General features: G+C 58.9%; 3 protein-coding genes across 4 annotated transcripts; 2 read left to right on the top strand and 1 right to left on the bottom strand.

Annotated features, from left to right (window-relative positions):
- Positions 1 to 108: 108 nt before the first annotated feature.
- On the top strand, positions 109 to 5,058 carry SIRT3 (sirtuin 3; the record flags this gene model as incomplete). Its single annotated transcript, XM_082284537.1, has 8 exons — positions 109 to 142; positions 224 to 299; positions 1,492 to 1,683; positions 1,954 to 2,186; positions 2,304 to 2,404; positions 2,607 to 2,768; positions 3,104 to 3,313; positions 4,550 to 5,058. 8 exons carry the CDS (start codon positions 109 to 111, stop codon positions 4,568 to 4,570), a joined length of 1,029 nt encoding a protein of 342 aa, XP_082140663.1. The 3' UTR covers positions 4,571 to 5,058.
- A 1,247-nt stretch (positions 5,059 to 6,305) lies between these two features.
- On the bottom strand, positions 6,306 to 18,406 carry RIC8A (RIC8 guanine nucleotide exchange factor A). Of its 2 annotated transcripts, none has more exons than XM_082283213.1 (11): positions 18,325 to 18,406; positions 16,789 to 16,960; positions 14,498 to 14,545; positions 11,800 to 12,414; positions 11,365 to 11,459; positions 10,425 to 10,575; positions 9,725 to 9,820; positions 9,431 to 9,575; positions 8,925 to 9,069; positions 8,124 to 8,243; positions 6,306 to 7,369 (listed from the first exon to the last, which is right to left on the bottom strand). In XM_082283213.1, exons 2-11 carry the CDS (start codon positions 16,870 to 16,872, stop codon positions 7,249 to 7,251), a joined length of 1,620 nt encoding a protein of 539 aa, XP_082139339.1. In that variant the 5' UTR covers positions 16,873 to 16,960; positions 18,325 to 18,406; the 3' UTR covers positions 6,306 to 7,248. The 2 variants fall into 2 exon arrangements, with proteins under 2 accessions (XP_082139339.1, XP_082139338.1); XM_082283212.1 differs by lacking the exon at positions 18,325 to 18,406 and adding an exon at positions 17,435 to 17,605 and having other exon boundaries at positions 16,789 to 16,962.
- Positions 18,378 to 21,746, top strand: BET1L (Bet1 golgi vesicular membrane trafficking protein like). Its single transcript, XM_082283214.1, has 4 exons — positions 18,378 to 18,505; positions 19,149 to 19,240; positions 19,921 to 19,977; positions 20,205 to 21,746. The coding sequence occupies exons 1-4, from the start codon at positions 18,487 to 18,489 to the stop codon at positions 20,370 to 20,372; spliced, it is 336 nt and encodes a 111-aa protein (XP_082139340.1). The 5' UTR covers positions 18,378 to 18,486; the 3' UTR covers positions 20,373 to 21,746.
- The last annotated feature ends 96 nt before the right edge of the window (positions 21,747 to 21,842 follow it).

Below are 21,842 nucleotides of genomic sequence, written 5' to 3'. Positions count from 1 at the left end.
TTCCCCGCGCCGGAACCGCCGGAACCGCCAGAACGACCGCGGGCGGGGTGAGCGGCGGCGGGGGGCGGGAGCGCGGGCGCGCGCGCTCGCGGCAGTGCGGTAGCGGCGATGGAGCGCGGGGCGCGGGCGCTGCTGGCGGCCGGTGAGCGCCGGGGCCGGGGGGAGCCCCGGGAGCCCCGGGAGCCCCCAGCACCGCCCCCAGCACCGCTCTGCTCTCTTGCAGCCTGCAGGAGCCTGTGGCAGCGCGGGGCCCGCCATGGCAGCACGGCGCGGGCCGCACGGCGCGGCGGGGACGGGAGGTAGGCGGGGAACGGGCGGCCCGGGGCCGGAGCATCCCTGCGGGAAGGGCAGGGTGGGAATCGGTGTTGGGATGGGGTGCGCTGCCGCGATGGAGGATGTCCCGTGTCCGTTTGAGCAGGGACGTCACTGTGTGAGCCAGGGCTGGCCTGGGAGCCCGCAGAGTCGGGATCTGCCGGGGAAATGTCGAGTTCAGCTCTCCGGGAACCCGGTGAGACAGGGCAGAGCCGAGTCCTTGTGACAGCAGGGAAAGGCCATGCGGTGTCACGTCCCTGGGAAGGCACTGTCACATCCCTGTGACAGCGAGCAAGGCAGGGTCACATCCCTGGGAAAGCAGTGTCACATATCCCAGGGAAGGCAATGTCACACATCCCTGGGACGGCAATGTCACACATCCCTGGGAAAGCAATGTCACACATCCCTGGGAAAGCAATGTCACACATCCCAGGGAAGGCAATGTCACACATCCCTGGGAAGGCAGTGTCACACATCCCTGGGAAGGCAGAGCTGACCACTCTGAGGCCTGGAGACACTTCCAGCTCTGTCCTTGCTCCTCGGGCTTGCCAAGCCCCAGCAGCTCTGCTGGCTCTCCCCACGCCTGCTCTGGACTGTGCACAATGCCCTGCTCCAGCAGCACTAATTTTCTGGGAGAAGAAGCTGTTCCCTGCTGATAATGAGTGTTCCTGAACTGCTAATGACTGTTCCCAGATGATAATGGCTGTTCCCAGCCCAGCTGGGCACGGGCTGCGATTCCTTGGCACAAGGACACACACAGCCCGAGGGGGGAACAGGGGAACGACAGTGTCTGTGCTCACCTGGGCAGGGTCACACACCACCCTGAGAGAAACTTGTTGAACTCAGGACACAGAAGAGTCTCCTGGATCCCAGAGGAGTGTAAACCAACACTGAGACTGGTGATTCCCAGTGGGTCCAGCCTCGTGTCCATCCCTGTCCAAAAATCCCCTCTCACAGGAACGCCGGCGATTTGGTATTTTAGATCCATGGAAGGAGGCGCAGAGGGACGTGTCTGCTCCAGGGTTTGGGTTGGATAACGGCCAGGCTCTCTCCTAGTGAAGCCCTAGCACAATCCTGCCCAGGGAAGAGCTCCCTGTGGAATTTTTGGGTGGTTTTCTCCCCCCGAGCCGAAGTCACTGTCAGTGGTCTCAGTGCTGTGCTTCCCCCTGTGCCGAGCAGGACCCAGGGCTCCAGGCCCTTCTGTCTGAGCGCGGCTGCCAGAGCCATTTGGGGCACATGGGGAGGTGACGAGGGGAAGCAGAAGCTCACCTTGAAGGACGTGGCCGAGCTGCTCCGGAAGAAGGAATGTCGGCGCGTGGTGGTGATGGCCGGCGCCGGGATCAGCACGCCCAGCGGCATCCCGGACTTCAGGTGATGCCTCCATCCTCTGCATCCTTGGAGGGCTGAGGTCTTGTCCATGGAAGGGGTGAGTAAACATTGGAAGGGGCTGCCCAGGGAGCTGGTGGAGCCCCCATCCCTGGAGGTGTCCGAGGAATGACCGGACGTGGCACTCGGTGCTCTTGCTGACAAGGTTGGACACGTTGATGGACCTGGAGGTCTTTCCAACCTCAGGGATCCTGGGATTCTGTCTCCAGCCCAGGTCCCACGGCAGCCCCTCTCAGGTGCCCCCTGTCCCCGCAGATCCCCCGGGAGCGGCCTGTACAGCAACCTGGAGCAGTACAACATCCCCTACCCCGAGGCCATCTTTGAGCTGGGTTATTTCTTCGTCAACCCCAAGCCCTTCTTCACCCTGGCCAAGGAGCTCTATCCTGGCAACTACCGCCCCAATTCCGCCCACTATTTCCTCCGGCTGCTGCACGACAAGGGGCTGCTCCTGCGCCTCTACACGCAGAACATCGACGGGTTGGAGAGAGGTGAGCTCCCTCCTCCCATCCCCAGCAGCAGCACCAGGAGCTGAGGGGAGAGGCAGGAGCGGGGAGACGTGCACAGGGAGGCTCTGGCTCAGTCCTCTCCCCCACGCTGTATTCCAGTGGCTGGGATCCCTCCCGACAGGCTGGTGGAAGCCCACGGCACCTTTGCCACTGCCACCTGTACGGTGTGTCAGAGGAACTTCCCCGGAGAGGACTTCAGGGTGAGTGGGCCCAGCTGGGCATCAACACAATTAACGCAAGGAGGCATTAATTATTATCATAATGACAGGTCCCAACCTGTTTTTTTCCCCTCGGGGGCAAGAGGTTTAAGGAGGGGACCAGGTTTGGGGTTGGGTGTGTCTCTGAGGACACATGGTGGTTCTGAACCCCTGTGATGGGCAGTTTTGGGGCGTCTCCCTTCAGGGAGATGTCATGGGGGACAGGATCCCTCGCTGCCCTGTCTGCACCGGAATCGTCAAGCCTGACATCGTGTTCTTCGGCGAGCAGCTCCCGCAGCGCTTCCTCCTGCACCTCACAGACTTCCCCATGGCAGACCTGCTCTTCGTCATCGGGACATCCCTGGAGGTCTGGGAATGGGGGAAACCCCTGGGGAAAAGGCACACGGACAACAGGGCCTGAAGGAACTCCGGAGGGGAGAGAGGGCTTAGAGGAGAAGGCGAGAAAATGGGTTAGGGAGGTGGAATTTGAGGTGGAGGGTTAGAAATAGGGCGGAGGAGCTCCAAGAGACCTTCTGGGCACCTGGAGAGCTGTGGGGCTACCTGAGGGAAGGCCACCAGGTACCTGGTGATGCTGTGACCCGTTCAGAGCCGGGGTGGCTGAGCGGTTGCAAGCCCAGTGTGCTGGGAACTGGTGCCCCTGGCAGGGTGACCGTCCCCGTGCCCCCTCGGTTCCCCCCTCAGGTGGAGCCCTTTGCCAGCCTGGCCGGAGCCGTGCGCAGTTCCGTGCCCCGGGTCCTCATCAACCGGGAGCTCGTGGGCCCCTTTGCTTGGCAGCAGCGCCACAACGACGTGGCCCAGCTCGGGGATGTGGTGGGCGGCGTCGAGAAGCTGGTGGAGCTGCTGGGCTGGAGTGACGAGATGCAAACGCTGACCCAGAAGGAGAAGGAGAAGGTGGGAAGAGGCTTGGAGCCCCAGCTCCTCCCTCAGCCCCTGCGTTCCCTGTGCTGCAGTTATCCAGGGGAGTGGGTTTGTGCTTGCTGGGGTCACACCGCACAGAAGAGTGCAAAACAACCCCAAACCGACCCAAAGCTGAGTGCTGTTTCACAGCCGGGTGCCAGGGCAGAGCGCTGTGTGTGGTAGATGGGAAGACGTGGATCTGCCAGTCCCGGATGAGCTAGGAGCATGGAAAAGGGCAGGATTTGGGCTGGAAGCAGTGACCCCCTCAGGGACTGAAAAGCTTCCCGCTACATCACCTGCTGTGTGATTTGTTCCCAGACAAGCCCCGTAGCTGCAGCTGGAGGTGCCGATTCCAGGGGCTGGGAGTAACCAGCCAGGAAATGCCCCCAGCCAGCAGTGCCTCAACACAAAACCGGGATGTGAGGGGCTGGAAGCCCTCGCTCCCTGCAGCCCCTTCATGGCTGTGCTGCCACTTCCAGAGGTTCCTCTGGAGCAATACGCAGTAGGAGAGAGGGAAGGGAGGCTCCAGGTGTGCTGAGACCCAGCCTGTGCTGCCACGGCCGGACAGGGAGTGGGGTTCCTGCTCCTGCTCCACTTGGCAGTGATGAAAATCTTTAAACAGACTGTTTTCCCCCACCATTCTCACACCTGTCACCTTCTGGGATCTTCAGGAGTGAGAAATTGCAGGGGAACAAGTTCTTAATTACTCAGAGCTCAGTGCAGATGTTAATTACTACATTCCTGTAGACCACTGGGAGGTTTTTTCCACATTTGACATCAAACAGAGCTGTTATTTTTTAGGCATACATTGTCCAAACGTGACTCCACAAAATCTGGCTTCAACATTCCAATTGCAACATCCAGGTTGTTCTTACTTCCCTCAGATAACGCAGCAGGAATGAGTAGGAATTCTTAGCCTTTTGGCCAGGTTTTTGATTCTTCGGTACCAACATTTTGGGGACGAGCCAGCCCTTGGCATGATGCTTGTGCTGCTTTGAATCCCTGAGGGATAATGCTGCTGCAACAGTGACAGAGGAAAGCCATTTGCGTGGAGCAGCCTGGACTAGTGGAAAAGTGTCCCTGTCCGTGGCCAGGGGTGGGACTGGATGAGCTTTAAGGTCCCTTCCAAGCCAAACCACTCCGGGATTCTGGGATTCTGTGACTGTGGGGATGGTGCTGGGGCTGGGACATTTGATGCTCCCTGGCCAGCGCTGTGGTCTCTGTTTCCAGCTGGATGCCAAGGACAAGTAGGAAGGTGCTCCTGTCACCCCTCAGCACTTCACTGGAGGATGTCCAGCCATGAGTGTCACCAGCAAGTGTCCGAGGGCCTGGGGGCTCGTGCCAGCACATCCAATGAGCTCTGTGTCTGCAGCTGCTGTTTGGATCTCCCTCCTTCCGAGCCATCCATCCCAGAGCCCCTCACAGACACTGGTTCCACGGAGCAGGAGCTGGAATGCCATGAGGGTCAGGCCAGGACAGACTGGAGAGTGTTTTCCAGCTCCCACCGGGCTGAGCATCCAGTTCCTGTCACAGCTCCTCCCCAGCCACTGTTCCCTTGGCCACGATCCTCAGCTGCTGCAGGCTGTGTTTAGTCTTCCATGAAATCTCTGCTAATCAGGGGACAAGCCAGGGGCGGGGGGGCTGCCCCCCATTCCCATTCCAGCTCAAGCTGCTGGGGAGTTTCTGAATCACTGGAGTGTTAATTATTTAATAATAAAGACAGATAATTCGTTTCTGGATGTCACCTGAGAGGTTTTCTGTAAAGTCACACCTTCTGTTCCCACCACTGCTTCTTTCACCTGCTTTTCAGTACCTTTTTTCCCTTTTTCCCCCTCACACAAATGCCTTTCCCTGCTGCAGATGCCATCCTGGGGGGGTGGCAGCGTCACAGCACTGCAGCCATATCCTGCTCTGTCCCAAACCTGCCAGAACACAACGCAGAGCCTTATGGATCCACACTGGAAATGGTGGGGACTTTGTTTTTAACCATCCCCTGCTTCCCCCCAAAACAGAGTTCCATGATTCTATGAACACCTCCCCCCAAAACGCCCAGTGCCAAGCTCAGCCCCTGCTCCAGGGCATTCCAGGCCAGGCCTGGCAGCTGTTCTTAGGGATTTAAGCTCTCTGGAAAATTCAAACAGCAGTATCAGAAGCAATTGCATTAAAAGCACCAAACCCCCCTTTTCCTTTTGCACAGAAAGCTTGGGAAAGCTTCAGCAGCTGGGAAGGGATCAGGGGTCTGTGTCTGCACACAGAAGGGCTGGGAGCGGAGTGGGGGGGGGTTGCTAGTTAAAAAGAGAAAGGTACAATTGGCCTAAAAGCTCACACTGTGACAGAGCAGGGCTGTCCCTAGCCCAGCAGCCTGGAATGGCACTTGAGGGTCAGTCAGGAACTAAATGGAACCACAGAATCATCCAGCTTAGAAAAGACCTCCAAAATCATCGAGTCCACCCTGTGCCCGGTCCCCACCTTGTCCCCAGCCCAGAGCACTGAGTGCCCCCTCCAGGCCTTCCCTGGACACCTCCAGGGATGGGCACTCCAAACCTCCCTGGGCAGCCCCTTCCAATGGCTGACAGCCCTTTCCATGAGGAAATTCCTCCTTGGTGTCCAACCTGAACCTGCCCTGGCACAGCTTGAGGCCATTTCCTCCTGTCCTGTCCCTGCTCCCCGGGAGCTGCCCCCTCCTGTCAGGGATCTCCCCAGAGCCTCCTTTTCTCCAGGTTCCTTGTGCTCCAGACCCTTCCCCAGCTCCATTCCCTTCCCTGGACATGCTCCAGCCCCTCAATATCCTCCTTGCCTCGGGGGCCTCAGCAGTGGAAACGGGAAAGCCAAGCAAAGCGCTCCTCCAGCTCTTCACCTCCAGGACCACGTCCAGGAAAACCCCTGCTCCTAAGGACACCTAAGGGCAGGAACACCTCTGCAGGATCCTCTGCCATGGGGACAGCCAGGGGGATTTCCCTGCTCAGAGGAATCACGGCCACGGTCCCACGTGTCAGGCTGGCTTTATTCTAGCGTCACTTGTGCATTCCTACTCGTGATGGGAGGTTTGGGAACTCGGGCACATGAGACAAACGGGAAGATTTTCTTTCCAAAGAAAACAGGAATAAAAATAAAGATGAGTCTACACCAGGCCCGACAGCAGCCCCTGGGGGACACAGCGACCTGGGGACAGCGAGGAGGAGCCAAGGGCAGAGCACAGGTATTGGCCTTTCGTCTGGAAAGCGGGAGGTGGGGAGAGGCGAACGCCCAAACCCAGCTGGGTGGTGACAGGGACAGTGCCCAGTGCCAGGGAAGGGACATCGGAGCGTTCCCAGCAGCCGCCCGCGCGCTCTCTCCTGCGGCCAGTGCAATGCTGGAAGCTTCCAGGGCCTGGCCGGGCTCTGCTCTGCTCACCCACGCGCTCCGGGTGTGCACAGACATGGACACGGCCACCTGCACCACACCCTGCAGATGCCACTCCCGCTGGAGGCCCACACCCCTCTCTGGCAGCCCCCCTTCCCACGGCATTCCTGGGGAGCAGCCCCACTGTGGGGCCGAGCGCACACACAGCCGCGTGCACACCGGAGGCTCCGTGCATCACTGAACCGTGGTGGAGTGGCAGGAAGAGCCTCCCCCTGACCCTTCTTCCCAAACAGCACATACTTAAAAACCAAAAATCCTGCTGGAGAGTCCTGGAAGCAATTTGGAGTGTGAAGTCCTCAAGGCTGCTGACAGGAGAGACCGAGGCGGAGCCAGGTCACGGAGACCTCTGGAAGGAGAGGTGGCTATGGAGCTGGGAAGGAGGCGGGTGTTCCATGTGGTGGGCTGTGAGGGGTCCAGGCTGGATCTGGATCCCACAGGGAGAGTCCTGGCGCAGTGCCAGCCCCTGGGTGCAGCACCAGTTCCGGGGGAGAGCAGCTGGAGCCCGGCTCTCCGTGGCTGGGGCAGGGTCAGTCCAGCCCCAGGTCTGAGTCGGAGGACGAGCGCTCGTCGGCGATGTTGCGGATGGCGTTCTCCATGGGCGCCAGGTTGCCGCTCGGGGTGATGCCCATGGGCTGGATCACCTTCTCCCTGCAGCCAGGGGAGAGGGGGAAGGTCAGGCGGAGCTGCAGCGGAGCACGGGAACACACCAGGAATACAGCAGGAATGTGGGGCTTGTGGAAATGGCCTGAAACACCCCTGGCACCACTAAAGATCCCTTCTGAGAAGCAGGGACAGTCCCAGCCCTAAAACTTGCAGCATGGCGAAGCAATGGCCTGGAAGCACAATCCTATTCCCTGGAATAGGCTCCCTTCTAGAGTCCTGTTCTGTGTGGTTCAGGATTCCCAGAGGGAAACCAGCACCAGGGTCCGCGCTCCTCTCCCTCCGACACATCCTGGGGTTACTTCCCTCCTACTCTCGGAAGCCTGAACTCAGCTGGGCTCCTCTGGGTCAGAGACGACTGGAGAAAGCACTCCAACAGGGAAAGTGGCTGGTGGCGCTGGCTGCCATCTGTCCCCCCCATCTGTCCCCAAAATGCTGCTTCCCCCTGAGCAGCACTGCCACGACAGAGGCTGCTGTCCTTCCCAAGCACCTGGACAAAGCTGGCGAGCAGCAGGTGCTTGGGAACAGCGCAGGCACAGCGAGGAGTTCCACAGTGTCCCATCCTGCCAAAGCTGGAGGGGCTGGCAGCACTTCCCCGGCACGTCATGGGGCCATGCTGAGGGAAGAGTTTCCCCACACATCCCCTACTACTCCCTCTCCTAGATCCCCTCAGGTCTTGGGAACACAGCCAAAGGAAGGTTTGTGACAGATGCACCCCCGGACACACACCATGTCCCAGTACCTGGACAACTTGTCAAACATGTTGACCAATTTCATGGCTTCGTGCTCCTTCTGCTCCTCCGTCATCCCTTCCATGGGGTTGGGCAGCTTCTCCTCCACACGTCCCGTCACGGGGTTGATGCTGCACAGAGAGCAGGGAGGCCAGGGCTCAGGAGGGGGACAGCAGGTGACAAAGGGCTGTTTGGAACCCTTCTGAGCCTCATGGAGCAGAGGAATGGCACGACAGGACTGGCTGTCACCACTGTTTGTGTCCTGAGCCCCAAGTGCCATCACAGTGCTCCGAGGGCTTCTGACCTACATCCTTATAAACACCTCCCTTTTCTCCAACACCCCCTCCTGCCAATGCCACGGTGCCACTGGAAATGAGGTACACGAGGGCAGGTGACATTTCCTCCCTCTCCTCAAGGCAGGAGACAAAAGCTAATGAAGGAAATCCCAACGAGCCCAACCTGCAGGGACACTGAACAGGAAGCCGGTGAGTGTGGGACACACGGGTGGGCATGAGCCTGGACCCCCACCCTCGAGACACCACCCATTGTGCAGGAAAGGAGAGGCAAAGAGAAAGAAAAAGAGAGGGAAGGGGAAAAGAAAGAGAGGGAAGGGAAAAAGAGGAACCAAAAACTAGCTGGGTGTAGCAACATTGAGCTCTGGAGAGGGATAGGAGTAACGGGCACTTCCACCCCTGCTGCACGTGGAAGAGCAGAACAGGGAGATGGCAGCAGGTGCACCAAGAGGGATAAAGCAGGAGCGGGAGGAAGGTGAGGGAGGAGGGGAGCTCTAGAGGGGGAGCAGATCTCTTTACTTGGGCTTTGCCTCTTTGTACTCCTCCGTGTCCGTGTCTTCATCCTCCGAGTACTCCCCCTCTTCCCGGCCGCCGGCCATGAGGCCCCGTGCCGCCAGCAGCCCCGCGGCGTTGCCGTAGCCCGTGTACTTCACAAAGCGGGACACTGCCGGGAGAAGGGACAGACGCCACGCTGGGCTCCCCCCCGCCGCCAGCCCCGTGTTCCCGCCAGCCCCAGCAGCGCGGTTGTGCCATGCCTCCAGGCCACGGAGACACGGAGATGCTGACAGGGAGCAAGTCCCATGCGTGGGGGCTGAACGGGGGCCAGGCTGTGTGCAGGGGGCTGGGCTGTCCTCCAGCACAGCCTGTCCCTCGCCGCTGGCCTGTGAGGCACCACCTCCTTCCCACAGAGCTCCTGGAGCGCTCCCCTTTTCCCCCACTCGGCAGGGCTGTCCCAAAGGGAAGGCAGAAGCCCTGCAGAGGGTCCCCGTCCCAGGGTCTCCCTGAGGAAGCCCCGCAGGACTCACCACTCTCCTTGCACAGCACGAAGAGGAACTCGGCGGCGCAGTGCTTGACGTCGGTGTCGATGTGGGTCATGAGCCTCACCAGCTTGTTCCGCAGGGAATTCCCCACCTCCGGCCGGTTCCGCACGTCCCGCAGCGGCGGCAGCACCTGCAGGGCCGCAGGGTGACGGGTCACTGTGGGTGCCAAAGGCCTCAGCCACCCCTGGCAGGACCCAGAGCGTGGCCAGAGGCAGGGCTTTGCTCGTCTCCGCTCCCCTCAGGGCAGCACCCCTCAACGTGGGGCTGAGCACAGCCTACCCTGGCCTTCAGGAACTTCCTGGTCTGCCGGTGGACTCGGGCGCTCTCCGTCAGCAGGTTCAGCACAGGGGTCAGGTTCTCCTTCAGCTTGTGGCCCTGCAAAAACATCCCCAGAAGGAGCAGCACGTCAGTCATGCTGAGCTCAGCTTGTGTGGCTCATGCTGGAGAACACGAGCACAGACCATCAGGGAGATGGATGGACACGGAGCTTCCCGACCTCTGCCACAGGCATTCAGTGCCTCCTCCCTCACCACACCACTCGCTGTGGCACAGGCAGTGCCAGAAATACTTGGGCCGGGCATCCAGAGCAGAGAAGTGCAGTGGTAGAATTTGGAGGCCCTTTGGAACAATTCCAGAGGCTGAAAACTGTACTCAGTTTGAAAGTAACACCAACTCAGGCTTCCAGAGCTGCCAACTGGATCACTGCTGAGTGAAACAGGGCTGATTTGCCAATCACCCAGTTAATTATCAGCTAATCATCCCCTGTTCCACTGATCTCACTGCCTGCAGCCCTCAAAGCAATGGCAGTCACCTTCCCAGTCCAGAGATGCTGGTTTAGTCCCACCAACCACAGCTCTGCCAAAGGCTGTCCCCCCTACAAAGGGCTAGCTGCAAACCAAGCGTGGTGCTCCCACCAGGCTCTTCCAGGCTGAGGGAAAGGTGCCCTGGACCTGTGGGAAGCAGCGGCCCCAGCACTCACTCTGTCCAGGCGCCGCTCCAGGAAGTCCAGGAGGATGCTGACCGCATCCATGTTGACGCCCATGTACTCCAGCGAGCCCGGCTGCACTTTGGGAGTCAGCAGCACATCCAGACACTTCAGGGGCAGGTTGCCCAGCAGGTTGACCGTGTGGCTGCACGTGTGGAAGAGAAGAGAAGTGAACACACAGTGACGGGGCTTTGCTCCCAGAAGTTCTCCAGCTCTGCAGAAACGAAGGCCCGTCATTAACTTGCAGGAGTGTGAGGACCCTGTGATCCGAGTTCTCCTGGAGCATCTCAAGCTCCTCACACCGCTGAAAGGGAATAACTTGAAATACTTTTTGGGCAGCTGAACTATATGCTGAGAGTCCAAGAGACTTCAGTGACAACTGAGAACCCATGGATCTAGACACAGAGCCAAGCAGGACCAATCTGGGTGGTCCAAGGTCTGTCTGTGGAGTCTCCTGCTTCACTCCTCATCCTGACGTTCTACGCCAGCACTGCTTGGGATCCCCCTGACTATGTGTTCTTGGGGACAAGGCAGTGCTGCCTGCTCCGAGCCGAAACCCCTGCACCAATAACGCCCGGCAACATGACAGCCAACTTCTCAGCACAGCTTAAGGCTAATTAAGGCCACCTCATGGACTTTTTAATTAAAGCAGCGCACGTCTTCTCCGGCCAGTTGCCCACTGAGGTGGATGTCACCGCTGGGACAGCCTGACACAGGACATGGAACAAGATCTCAGGGGCCAGGAGGCCGTGGTATTCCCACATGGCATTCCCAGGGCAGGAAAAGCTGTTTCTGAGTTCCGGGAGTGTGAGGGATCCCCAGGCCAACCCCAAGAGCTGCTGGTCAGCAGGGTCCCTCCCAAACGCCCAAGGTCAGGCAGGATGTGCCTGGGGGAGCTGGTGAAGCTGCAGGTGAAGCTCTTCCCAACACAGACCTGTGGAACTCCTCGGTGCGGTCCTCGCCGTCGGCGGAGATCATGAGGCAGTGGCGCAGGAGGGCACCCAAGTGCCGGTACAAAGCAGCATCTTCCTGGCCCCAGCATGGAGGAAGGAACAGCTCCATCAGCAAAGGGGATCCCACACACCCCAGAGCCTGCAGCCTATCCCCCCCCAGCAGCCTGACCATGGACTGCAGGGCGCTCCAAGGGAAGCAGACTCTCAATTCTCCCTTTGGGAATGCTCTAAAAGCACAGGTAAAGTCAGGGGTGATACTGCACTGGACAGAGGCAGTGCCCCAAGGACACCCGAGGCCCTCACCGCCCTGAGGGTGCACAAGGACCAGCCTGGGACACAAGGAAACGCAAGGGAGGAGAAAACCTGCAAAGCCAGAGCCCAGAGACATGTGAATGCCCTGGGCCCAAGGAGCTCACCTCGTCCACCTCCCTCTTGCTGGAATCAAAGGTGATGTTGAAGAGCACTTTGAGGATCTCCATGGCTCGCTCCGTCTCCTGCCGCGGCAAAGGTGGGAGAAGTCCCTCCTCGGTGGCAACTTCGTAGGGGTCCAACCACTTGACACCGAGGGTGAGCTCCAGGGTGTCTGTCATGAGGCTGATGCCTCGGAGCTCCTGGGCGAGCTGCTGCCGGACGTCCACCCTGAGGGCCGTCAGCAGGAACAGCAGGCGCAGGTCGAAGAACTTGATGTCGTGAGGAAGACTGCGCTCGTTGTAGAGCTTGATGCGCCGGGCCAGCCCCACCACCAGCCGCCCCTCTGCCGTCAGCTCCTGCGCCATGGCGCTGCTGAACACAATGTTGCACAGGCATTTCAGGGATTCCAGGATTACATCCAAGTCTGGGACCTCCCGGATGAGCTCCTCCGAGTAATCGATGCCAGCGTGCCTGGAGAGGGTCTTCAGGCCTTCCTTGGTGGTGAAAGGGTCAAGGCAGTGCTTGTCCCGGGACAGGATGCGGATGCTCTCCAGGCAGGTGACCTGGCAGGACGGCTGCAGCTCCCTCTCCAGGAACCTGATCAGCAGCTGGGCCATTTTCTGTGCAGTTGGAAACAAGCAATACCTTGGATACTGACGCTTCCCAGTGCTCCCTCCGGCCCTGGCGTGCTCTGCCCTGGACAACAGCAGTGTCACCTGGGCCCGCTCAGGTGTGCACTCGGCAGCACTCGGGAAGTGCCTGGATCTGGCATTGATCCTGACCAGTTTGGGCAAGAACAACCAGGAAAAAAATGTCTTGCAGAGGGTATTGGGTGTAAAGGGAGAGCACAAATAGGTCCCTGTGGTGGCTCTGCCCTGGTGAGGATGGTTCAGGCTGGCAGGGCCGACCTGCCCCCCTGCACAAGGGAGGGACACAGGACCCAAGGGAGGTGAAGAGAGCACGTGGTGCCTTGGGAAAAGAGGTGAAGAGACCTCAGGAGATTCAAATAAGCAGCATCTCCTCAATTTCAGTGCTGTCTGGAGCCCTACTGGCCCAGATCCTCCATGGGTACAGACTGGCAGCGCCCCACTAACACAATTCACGGGAGCTGCAAAGCTCATGGGGAACAGTGAGTCACGGAGCAGCACGAGAGCACAGGTAAGGCCTCACAGACACGGGCAGCTCAGGCTGAACCACGTGTGGCAACACTTGACGTCACAGCAGTAACCCACACACACCGCTGCAGCAGCCCACCGGACCTCAAACACAGCTCAGAGCACGGGTCTTTCTGTGACGTTACAAGAGTGAAAGAACCCAAAAAAATGAGGTTTGTAACTAGCCTAACACAGCCCCATTGGTTACACTTCGAAATAATCAGAGAATCATTAAGGTTGAAATCATTAATCATAATCATTAGTCATTATTCATAATCATCCAGGTTGGAAAAGACCTCCAAGACCATCAAGTCCAACCTGTGACCAATCAGCACCTTCACAACCACACCAGGCCACGTCCAGGCGTTCCTTGAATACCTCCAGAGATAGACAATGACCACACCACCTCCCTGGGCAGCCCCTTCCAATGCCTGACCGCCCTTCCCATGAAGAAATTCCTCCTGATGTCCAACCTGACTCTCCCCTGGTGGAATGAAACTGCTGCGGGAAGGAATGAAGAAAAACTGAACTTCCGTCCCTAATGCGAGGCTCATGGTGCGCCCCACACTCACATCCTGGGGAAATGAGGAAGTACAGCTGTTCTCTTCTCCTTCCTCACACAGAGACAGAGCTTCAGGTTCAGCCCCAGCAACCAAAGCCTCGGGCTGGTTCAGGAGAAAGAGATCTCGGGGTGTGTGCCTGAAGCTGAACCATCTGAACACCCGAGCACCAGGAGCTGGTGGTGATGCTCAACTCATATTTGGGGCATACACCCCAAAAGTAGGACACTGTGCCCAGAGCCATGCTCTGTGTGACTGTCCCAGCTCAAGCAGCAGGTCAGTGCAAGGCAAAGAGCTCAGATCTCAAAGATCCAACCCCACGTTTCAGGCTGCGCCTGGAACGCTCCGTGGGGCTGCAGCTGGCCCTGGCACAGCCAAAGGAGGCCCCGCTCTCCACCCGGGTCAGCTGGCCTGCACTTGCTGTGCTAACACAGGCACTGGCACCATCCACCAGTGAACTGACCACAGGACTGAGCCAGCTGGAAAACAATCCAAAGAAAACAGTCATCCTTGCGGCAGAACAGCCAGGCCGAGGCCTGCCCTGGCACGAAGAGCTGCAGGAGCAGGAATGAGCAGGCAGAGTGCTCCTTCCCTCCAAGTGCCAGGTTACACCAGCTTAAAGGATCTGCTGACACACAGCTCCAGGCAAATCCCGCTGCTGGCTGCCAGCGGAGCCCCTCGCCCTCCCCCGGAGCCGGCACAGCTGTGATCCCTGCCCAGAGGCCCCAGGGATCACAGCCGTGGCTGGGACTATGTGGGTCACGGAACCACTGCTAACGCTGGACAGATGCTGCCCTTTATCCAAACCGCCAACTCCTGATGCAAAAAACACAGCCAGGCATTCCAGGCACACCACTCCCTAACCATGTTAATGGAAAACTCTCATTTCCTCTCCTGTGGGAGCTGCTTGCCAAGCCCAGCTGGACATGAGTACGGAGCAGCAGATTTACACGCCGACCAGAGGAGAAAAGCAAGCAGCGTGTGCCTACCTTCCTCTCTTCCCGTTCCTCATCCTCGAAGGTGAAGCACTGAGATTTCTGTGGGAAAAACAAAACCAATCAGAATAAGGAATAGGTTAAAACTCCATGGGACCAGGGCAGGGACATTCAGTTGGAAAGCAGTGGGTCCGAAACATGCTGCAACAGCAAACAGACCATCTCCTGACAGCCCCCTGCTTCCATTCTGGGCATCACCCCCGGATCCACAGCACCAGTGGAAAGCCACTGGGTTTAGTTTAAATACTGCAGCAGCACAGTGGGTATTCATCCCAATCCCAGTATCCCGTCAGAGCCGGTAATTCCCCTGCTCAGCGACACCACTGAGCTGTGCCTACACGCCTCCCCTTGACATTTACTATTCCTTTTCCTGACCAAAAGAAGTCCTGTCTCCCTGGTACATGGGAATGGATCCTTGTGGTTATCCAAGCCGTTCTTTAAACACCAGGGACTTGATCTCCACACTCCATCCTGTCCCCTGCCTAACAAACACTCCTGATCTCCATTCATCGGGCTTCTCTCGCTGTTTTGGTTGCTCTTCACTGACAGTCTCCTTCCTGGCCAAACCTGCTCCCATGGAACTGGAGAGCACTGGAGAGCACAGGTGCCGGGGGAAAAGCAGCACTTCCCAGTGACTGAGGCAATCCTTGCTCATACCAAGAGAGAGTTTGATGCCAGCTTGGGGAACGAAAACGTTTAAAATCCATGAAGCACTGATCCTGTGTGTGCAGTCACCGAGAGCCCGGGGACGGGGCTGGTCTGTCCAGTCTGGAAGCGGCGATGGACACAGTGCCTGGAGCAGCCCCGGGCGTGGGGCTGTGTGGGAGCTCCAGGAGCTGATCCACCCACAGGCTGTTGGACCACGTTGCCAGGAGCTGGAGGCTGGGTCCCGGCACCGCTGTGACCCACAGGCAGGCTGCTTGTTCTTCCCTCAGCACATCCTCTCTGCAGGCTGTAATCCCATTTGGGGGTGTTTTAGCTGCACCTGGGGTTTTGCTTTAGCTGTAGTTTATTCCCAGCAACCAAAAACTGTGTGCACGACAGTGAATTAAAATAAATCCACAGGAAAAGGATACAGACCCATCAGTCTTGCAGCAGAAGCGATGCCAGGCTGTGCCAGGTTTATCTGCAGTTTCATAATCCTCTTTGACTGCTCCATTTCCTCCAGATGGGCCAGCAAACCCTGTGGTTCCAGTTCCCTAGGCCCGATACCCCGGGAAGGACCCAGCTGGGGGAATCCAACAGGAGATATCGTGGCTTGGGGGGCACACAGACACTGTTTGCACCCTCCTGAGGACTCCAATGCTGCACCTGCTGCTGGTGCTGTTAATCCCCAGTGCTGTCCTTAACAGGCACCTGCTCCTTCTTGGCCAATACCTCCCCATTCCAAATCCAACTGTCAGGAATAGTTCCACACACACTCTCTCTCACACGCTCTTGCAAAATATTCCTCAGGTTTTCCCTGCTGGCTTCCACCTACTCCAGAGCCTGGTGCAGAGTGAGTCAGAGTGATCCACAGGGCCAGCCCCTCCCAGGGGAAACCTCCGAAGGAAATTTCCCTGACAACCAGAGTCGGTGTCAAGCAGGATTTCACAGAGCCACAGAATATCCTGAGCGGGAAGGGATCCATAAGGATCAGCCAGTCCAACTCCTGCCCTGCACAGGCACCCCAACAGTTCCACCCTGTGCCTGTTGTCCAAACACTCCTGGAGCTCCAGGCAGTCTTGGGGCCGTGACCATTCCCTGGGGAGCCCGCTCGGTGCCTGACCACCATCTGGGAGAAAGAACCTTCTCCTAATATCCTAACCTAAACCTCTCCAGCTGTTCCCTTGGGTCCTGTCACTGGCCACAGAGAGCAGAGATTGGAGCTGCCCCTCCAGAGGAAGCTGTAAACAGCTGAGGTCTCCCCTCAGTTTCCTTTCTCCAAGCAGAGATTTACCACCACGGATAATCTTTTCTTACTTTAAGGCTAGAAACGCTCCCACCTCTGCACCCAGATCACTGGGGTTTGATATTCCATATTCATTATTTCCTGCTTTCAGAGCCGTGCCCGTACGAGATCCCAGCAGTCACCTCTAATCATCTTTGCCTTGCAAATTCCAACATTGTTTCACCTGCAGCTCCCCCCTGGCCTCTCTCAGCACCTCCAAAACTGCCTTAACATAAAAGCTCCTCCTACTCGGTCCTCACGCTGACTCTAATTTCCCGGCCAGGTTTTACTTGGGATCTGGACAATAATTTTTTTAGGAGTCCCTGATTTGAGGGAGGGGTTCATGCTCACTCACCTCTTGGTTGTAGACCTGGAGAACCTTGAGAACCGTGTCCTGCTCCCCGCTTTCCAGCGTGGATACCACAGCCTGGAGCTCCATTATCCCAACAGCTCAGCTACGGCGCAGCCTGGAGGAAGGGGAGCGAGGGGACTTCCAGGGTGATGGAAAAGCACCTCGGCACACCGATCTCTGAGAGGGAAGAGAGAAATGGGTGGGGAGAGCAAGGAGGGAAAAAACGCAGCACAAAAAAAATCCCCAGTGATATTGCTCACGCTGCTGCATCCATAAAAGTGGAGCGGATGGATAACCCGAGCAAAGCCAGCAGCCAGCTTCCTCTCTCTCTCCGGCTAATCCTCTTCTTCCTTGCTCTGCTTTTCAATGTTTCATATACGCCCTCCCAGGAAAGCACTCAGGGAAAACCTTCCCCCCACCAGCCGGGGATTAACGCGGAGCAGATAACAGCAGCTCCCCGAAATAGCTCCCTGCCTCCTCCTCCTCCTCCTCCTCCTCCTCCTCCCCGCCTGCCCTGATTTCTGCTGCCGCACGGGGCGGGGTGGGGGGGGGGGTGGAAACAATAAATAAAGCCAGAAACATTCCCGTGGAGCGACAAGGGATGGAGCGGCCAGGCGGGAGAGCATCCTCCGGCTCCAGGCGGAGCTACCTTCGCAGGTGGCGGGGAGCAGCCGAGCGGGGCTCGCTGGCGGGTTGGATTATGGCCGATGCCTGCAGGCGCAGCCACAAGCCCCCCGGGCGAGGATGTCCGTGCCGACACTGCCAGCGAGCAGATGCGCGGCACCGCGCGGTGCTTCTGGACGCGGCACCGGTTTAGCGGCTCACGGAGCCACGCGAGCCCACGGCGCGGGGGGGACGTGACTCCCAGCGAGGGGAAATCCAGCAGGTTTGGGCTCGGACATGTGTCCGGCTTCTGTGTTCCCACGGGGATGAGGCTGAGCTGGCCACACCGACCTCAGCAAACCGGGAGCCCAGGCCCAGAGCCCCCGGGGTTTGGGAATCACACGGGTTGTTCCCTCCTGCCCACGCAGCCCCAGAGGGACTTCTTGGGGGGACCAAAGGAGGCAGATCCTGCATTTTGGAAGGCGGAAACCTGCGGAGACAGGAGGCTGGGCTGGCCGGGGACAGGGACACAGCATCCCCATGCCTAGGGGCTGGCATGGAGGGGATCCACCTCTGCTTTCGGGGGGATGGCACGAGCCAATGGATCATTGGGCATATCCCCCTTTTCCATACTCCTGCTGGCTCCTCACGCTGCCACCTCCTTCTCCCACCATTTGGGTGCATTCCAAACCCCCCTTTTTGCCCCCAAAACCCTATTTATGTCCCTAAACCCCTACTTCCCCCCCCCCCAAACCTCTATTTTTGTCCCAAGACCCCAAATTATTTCCCCAAAACTTCTTTTTGTCCCCAGACTCCTATTCTTGTCCCCGAAGCCCTGCATTTGCCCCAACCCCCCCTTTTTTTGGTCCCCAAGCCCCTACTCGCCCCCGCAGCCCCGTGTCCCGCCCCTGAGCCCGGGCAGGGCACTGGCCGTACCTGCGGCCCGGGATCGCTCGGGGGCAAGTTCCAGCCCTTCCGCCCCGGCCCGGGCGAGCGGCCCGAGGGTCCCGGTGCCGGGGGGAAGGAGGAGGAGGAGGAAGAGCGGGCGGACATTTCGTGGCGGCTCCGCCCGGCGGGGCGGGCCGGGCCGGGGCGGCCATGGCGGAGCGGGGCCGAGGTGAGGGGACAGCGACAGCCACGGGGACGGGTTTGGGGGGCAGAAGGGGCTGGAGGGGCTCAGAGGGAGGAGGAGCCACGATCCTACTGAACCCCACGGGGCCTCTTGCAGTGCCCCGATTTCCCCCCTATACCCCGGAATCGCACCCCCGTAACCCACAATTGCCGCCCTGCGCCCTTTTTGGGATCCTCAGCTGCACCCCCCCAACCCTTAATTGCCCCCCCTAACCCCTTAATTGTCCTCCTGAAGCCCCATAAGCCCTAAGCAGCCCCTGGAGCCCCCAGCTGCCCCCATAACCCCTGACGGCCCCGGCGCTCCTCACCCCCGGAGCCCCGCAGCGGGGGCGATGCCGACAGACCCCAACACGGGCGAGGGGCAAGGGGCCCGGCTGTGCCGTGTGCCACCCGAACCTCCCCCACGGATCTCCCCGGGCGCCGAGGCCCCGAGCCGCTGCTGGGCCGTGCTGCCAGTTCGGGGTGCAAGTCTGGCTTCTTGCCCTGGCCTCTTTGGGGAGAGTCTGCGGTGTTTTGGTCACACTTTCAGAGGGTTCCGCGGCGCGAACCGTGCCGGGAGGGGCTGTGATGGGAACAGACCCGTGCTGTGGCAGGGCAGGGACACGTGTGCTCCTCCTTCTTCTCCCCAGGGCAGAGCCCGAGCGCCATGGAGGACCTGCTGGATGTGGAGAACAAGCGGATGGCCGACAGCCTGGCCAGCAAGGTCACCAGGCTGAAGTCGGTGAGTGCCGAGGTGACATCAGGCGTCGAGGCTCCGGTTACCTGGGGGTCCTGCAGGGGATCGCAGAACCTTGGAAAGGCTTGGGTGGGAAAGGGCCTTAAGGCTCATCCGGTCCCACCCCTCTGCCATGGGCAGGGACACCTATCCACCAGACCAGGTTGCTCCAAGCCCCTGTCTGACCTGGCCTTGATCACCTCCTAAGCTCACCTCCTTGGGGAAAAATTCACCAAGAAAAGGCAGGTAGATTAATTTGGGGAAATACCTGTGTCTCTGTGCAAGGGTTCTTAAAGCTGGGTTGCTCTTACTGGCATCAAACACTCTGATTCAGAGCTTTAGGCTCTAAATTATCATTAAAAATTTAGTGCAAACCGTGAAAGAAGTCATTGACTCACCGTGTAAAAGGGCAGACTGAATTCCTGCCATCGTGTCCCAGGGCTTAAACTCCCCTGTCCTTTACCTGACAGATTTAGACAGACAGGCTTTGTTTTCAGAGCTGGAAAAGTTCATCTGCCTGACGGGGAAACGCGAATCATTTTCCTTGTTCCTGCACCAGACAAGGCCCTGTGTGTCTGTTGCAGCTGGGAAAGCAGCAGCTTGTTTGAATAATTTGCATTTCAGATTTTAGAGGTCCTCTGGACATTAAAAGCTCATTAATGCCCATTTCCTGCCTTGCCCTGCAGCTGGCTCTGGATATCGACAAGGATGCTGAGGAACAGAACCACTACCTGGACGGCATGGTAAGGACCTGGGAAACGGGGCACGGGGCTTTCTGTGCCAATCAGGGATCGGGGTGAGAGGTGGGATGGCAAAGGCCCTGAAGGGAGAAGCCCTAAATCAGCCCAATCAGGGCTTGTAGGGGCGTCCCGTGCGGGACCTGGAGTCGGGCTGGCTCATCCCTGTGAGTCCCTCCCGTTCGGGATGTCCGGTGGCTCTGCAATGCCTGCAGCGTGTGCTTTCCCGCCAGGACTCGGATTTCCTGAGCGTGACGGGGCTGCTGACGGGCAGCGTGAAGCGCTTCTCCGGCATGGCGCGCTCCGGCCGCGACAACCGCCGGCTGCTCCTCGCCGTCTCCGTGGCGCTCGTCCTCATCTTCTTCATCCTCTACTACCTGGTGTCCCGGGCAGGGACCTGAGCCCGGCCTGGGAGGGCGTCCCAGGGTGTCCCAGGCCAGACCCCGCCACCCACAGACCTGTCCGTGCATTTCCAGAGGAGCCTCCAGCCACGCCTCCGCCTTCTGAGCGACTCTTCCTCCCTCCAGCTCCTCGTTGTCGCTCCAGCTGGGCCCAGACAGCTCTTCCAAAACAAGTTGGGCTCCAAAGGGATCTTCATGTCTGCCGTGATTTTGGGGTCGTGGCTCAGGCCGTGACCTCCTGCCTTGTGGGCTGTTTCTAAGGGCCACGGCCGCATCGCCGCCCTCGCCGAGACCAGGAGCCGACGAATCCGGGCACTGGTGGTGGATGCTCCATAGCCCAGCTGAGCTGTGCGAGCTGTAGGATTTAGGATGCTGATTTGTGGGATTTGGGAGTACTGGGGTGTGACTTACATTCCTGTGGCCGCTCTCCGTTTCCCTGGGACTTGCAGACCGTATCCCTGGGCTGAGAGGAGACCTGTGCTGCTTTCAGGTGGAATTAGCAATGGATCTGGGCCTGGGCTGGGTCAGATCGTGGCAGGGAGGAGCTGCAGAGGAGCAGGGTTAAGTCCCGGCTCGGTTGTCTGCGTCATCCTTGTGGGCAAACCGGGCTGGAGCCTGCGGGAGGGAGGGCCACGGTCCGTAGCCACGTGGGTTAGCCCGTGCGTGGAACCCTCCAGAAGCTTCCCACGCTCGTGCCGGGGAGGTCACTGAACCGGGGGAAAGGAATCCGGTGGCAGAAGGTCCAGCTGGTTGTGGTTACTGTGGCAGCCTGGTTTTAGAGCGCTTTGGGGATGTGTTGTGCCAATAAAGCAGAGCCTGAGGTGAGGTGGAATTCCCCCTGCAGTGCTGTCGGGGGTGGGGGCAATCAAGGAGGGATTTGCTGATTGGTTTATGGATTTAGAAGGTACGAAAGGAATGCCTGCCTTGCCTTGGGGGGGTCTTTGCTTATTTGCTTCTCCCTTCCTGTAGCAACCAGGGCTCAGCCATTCCTCTGCCTCTGGTCTAGACTCCCCAGCAAACCGTCTTCATGGATGGCTGGTGTTCCTTTGCCTTCTCCCCATTCCCACTGGGAATTCCTTTGCCCTGGGGCTAACTCAGGTCCACAGCTACAACAGGAATGTTGTCCCACGTACCGGCCCGCTCACGGAACACACCCTGGCTGGATTAGGTGTGTTCTTTTCCACGTTTGGGGAGGAGAAAGGAGGCAGCAGGAACTTCCCTGGTGCAACGTGGCAGCTCTGGGCTCTTTCCCTTGGAAAGAATCGATGGCCTGTGATTCCTGGAGCAGGTGACTCTGGACAGAAGGCCGCTGGAGCAGCCTGACCCTCACCCTGGCGGGGTTTGTTTTGCCTTTCCTGCTGTAAATAAAGCTGATTTTAGACCTTTTAGCCCGAATGTTTGTTCCTTGTGCGAGGCGCAAGGTCGATCACCTGGCTGTACCTGCGGCCTCACAGCCCAATTCCGGCGTCA

Source organism: Coloeus monedula, assembly GCF_965178545.1.
Source record: "Coloeus monedula genome assembly, chromosome: 6".
Taxonomy (NCBI): domain Eukaryota; kingdom Metazoa; phylum Chordata; class Aves; order Passeriformes; family Corvidae; genus Coloeus; species Coloeus monedula.
The sequence above is the reverse complement of the archived record's forward strand: the minus strand, read 5'-3'. Positions and strand labels throughout refer to the sequence as shown.

Coding starts and splice junctions, on each gene's coding strand:
- BET1L (XM_082283214.1), top strand. Junction 19,241..19,920: donor AGGTCACCAGGCTGAAGTCG/GTGAGTGCCGAG, acceptor CTTGCCCTGCAG/CTGGCTCTGGATATCGACAA. Junction 19,978..20,204: donor ACCACTACCTGGACGGCATG/GTAAGGACCTGG, acceptor CTTTCCCGCCAG/GACTCGGATTTCCTGAGCGT.
- RIC8A (XM_082283213.1), bottom strand. CDS start 16,872: ATGGAGCTCCAGGCTGTGGTATCCACGCTGGAAAGCGGGGAGCAGGAC. Junction 9,070..9,430: donor CGTGCTGTGCAAGGAGAGTG/GTGAGTCCTGCG, acceptor TTCTCCCGGCAG/TGTCCCGCTTTGTGAAGTAC. Junction 8,244..8,924: donor TACAAAGAGGCAAAGCCCAA/GTAAAGAGATCT, acceptor CTCTCTGTGCAG/CATCAACCCCGTGACGGGAC.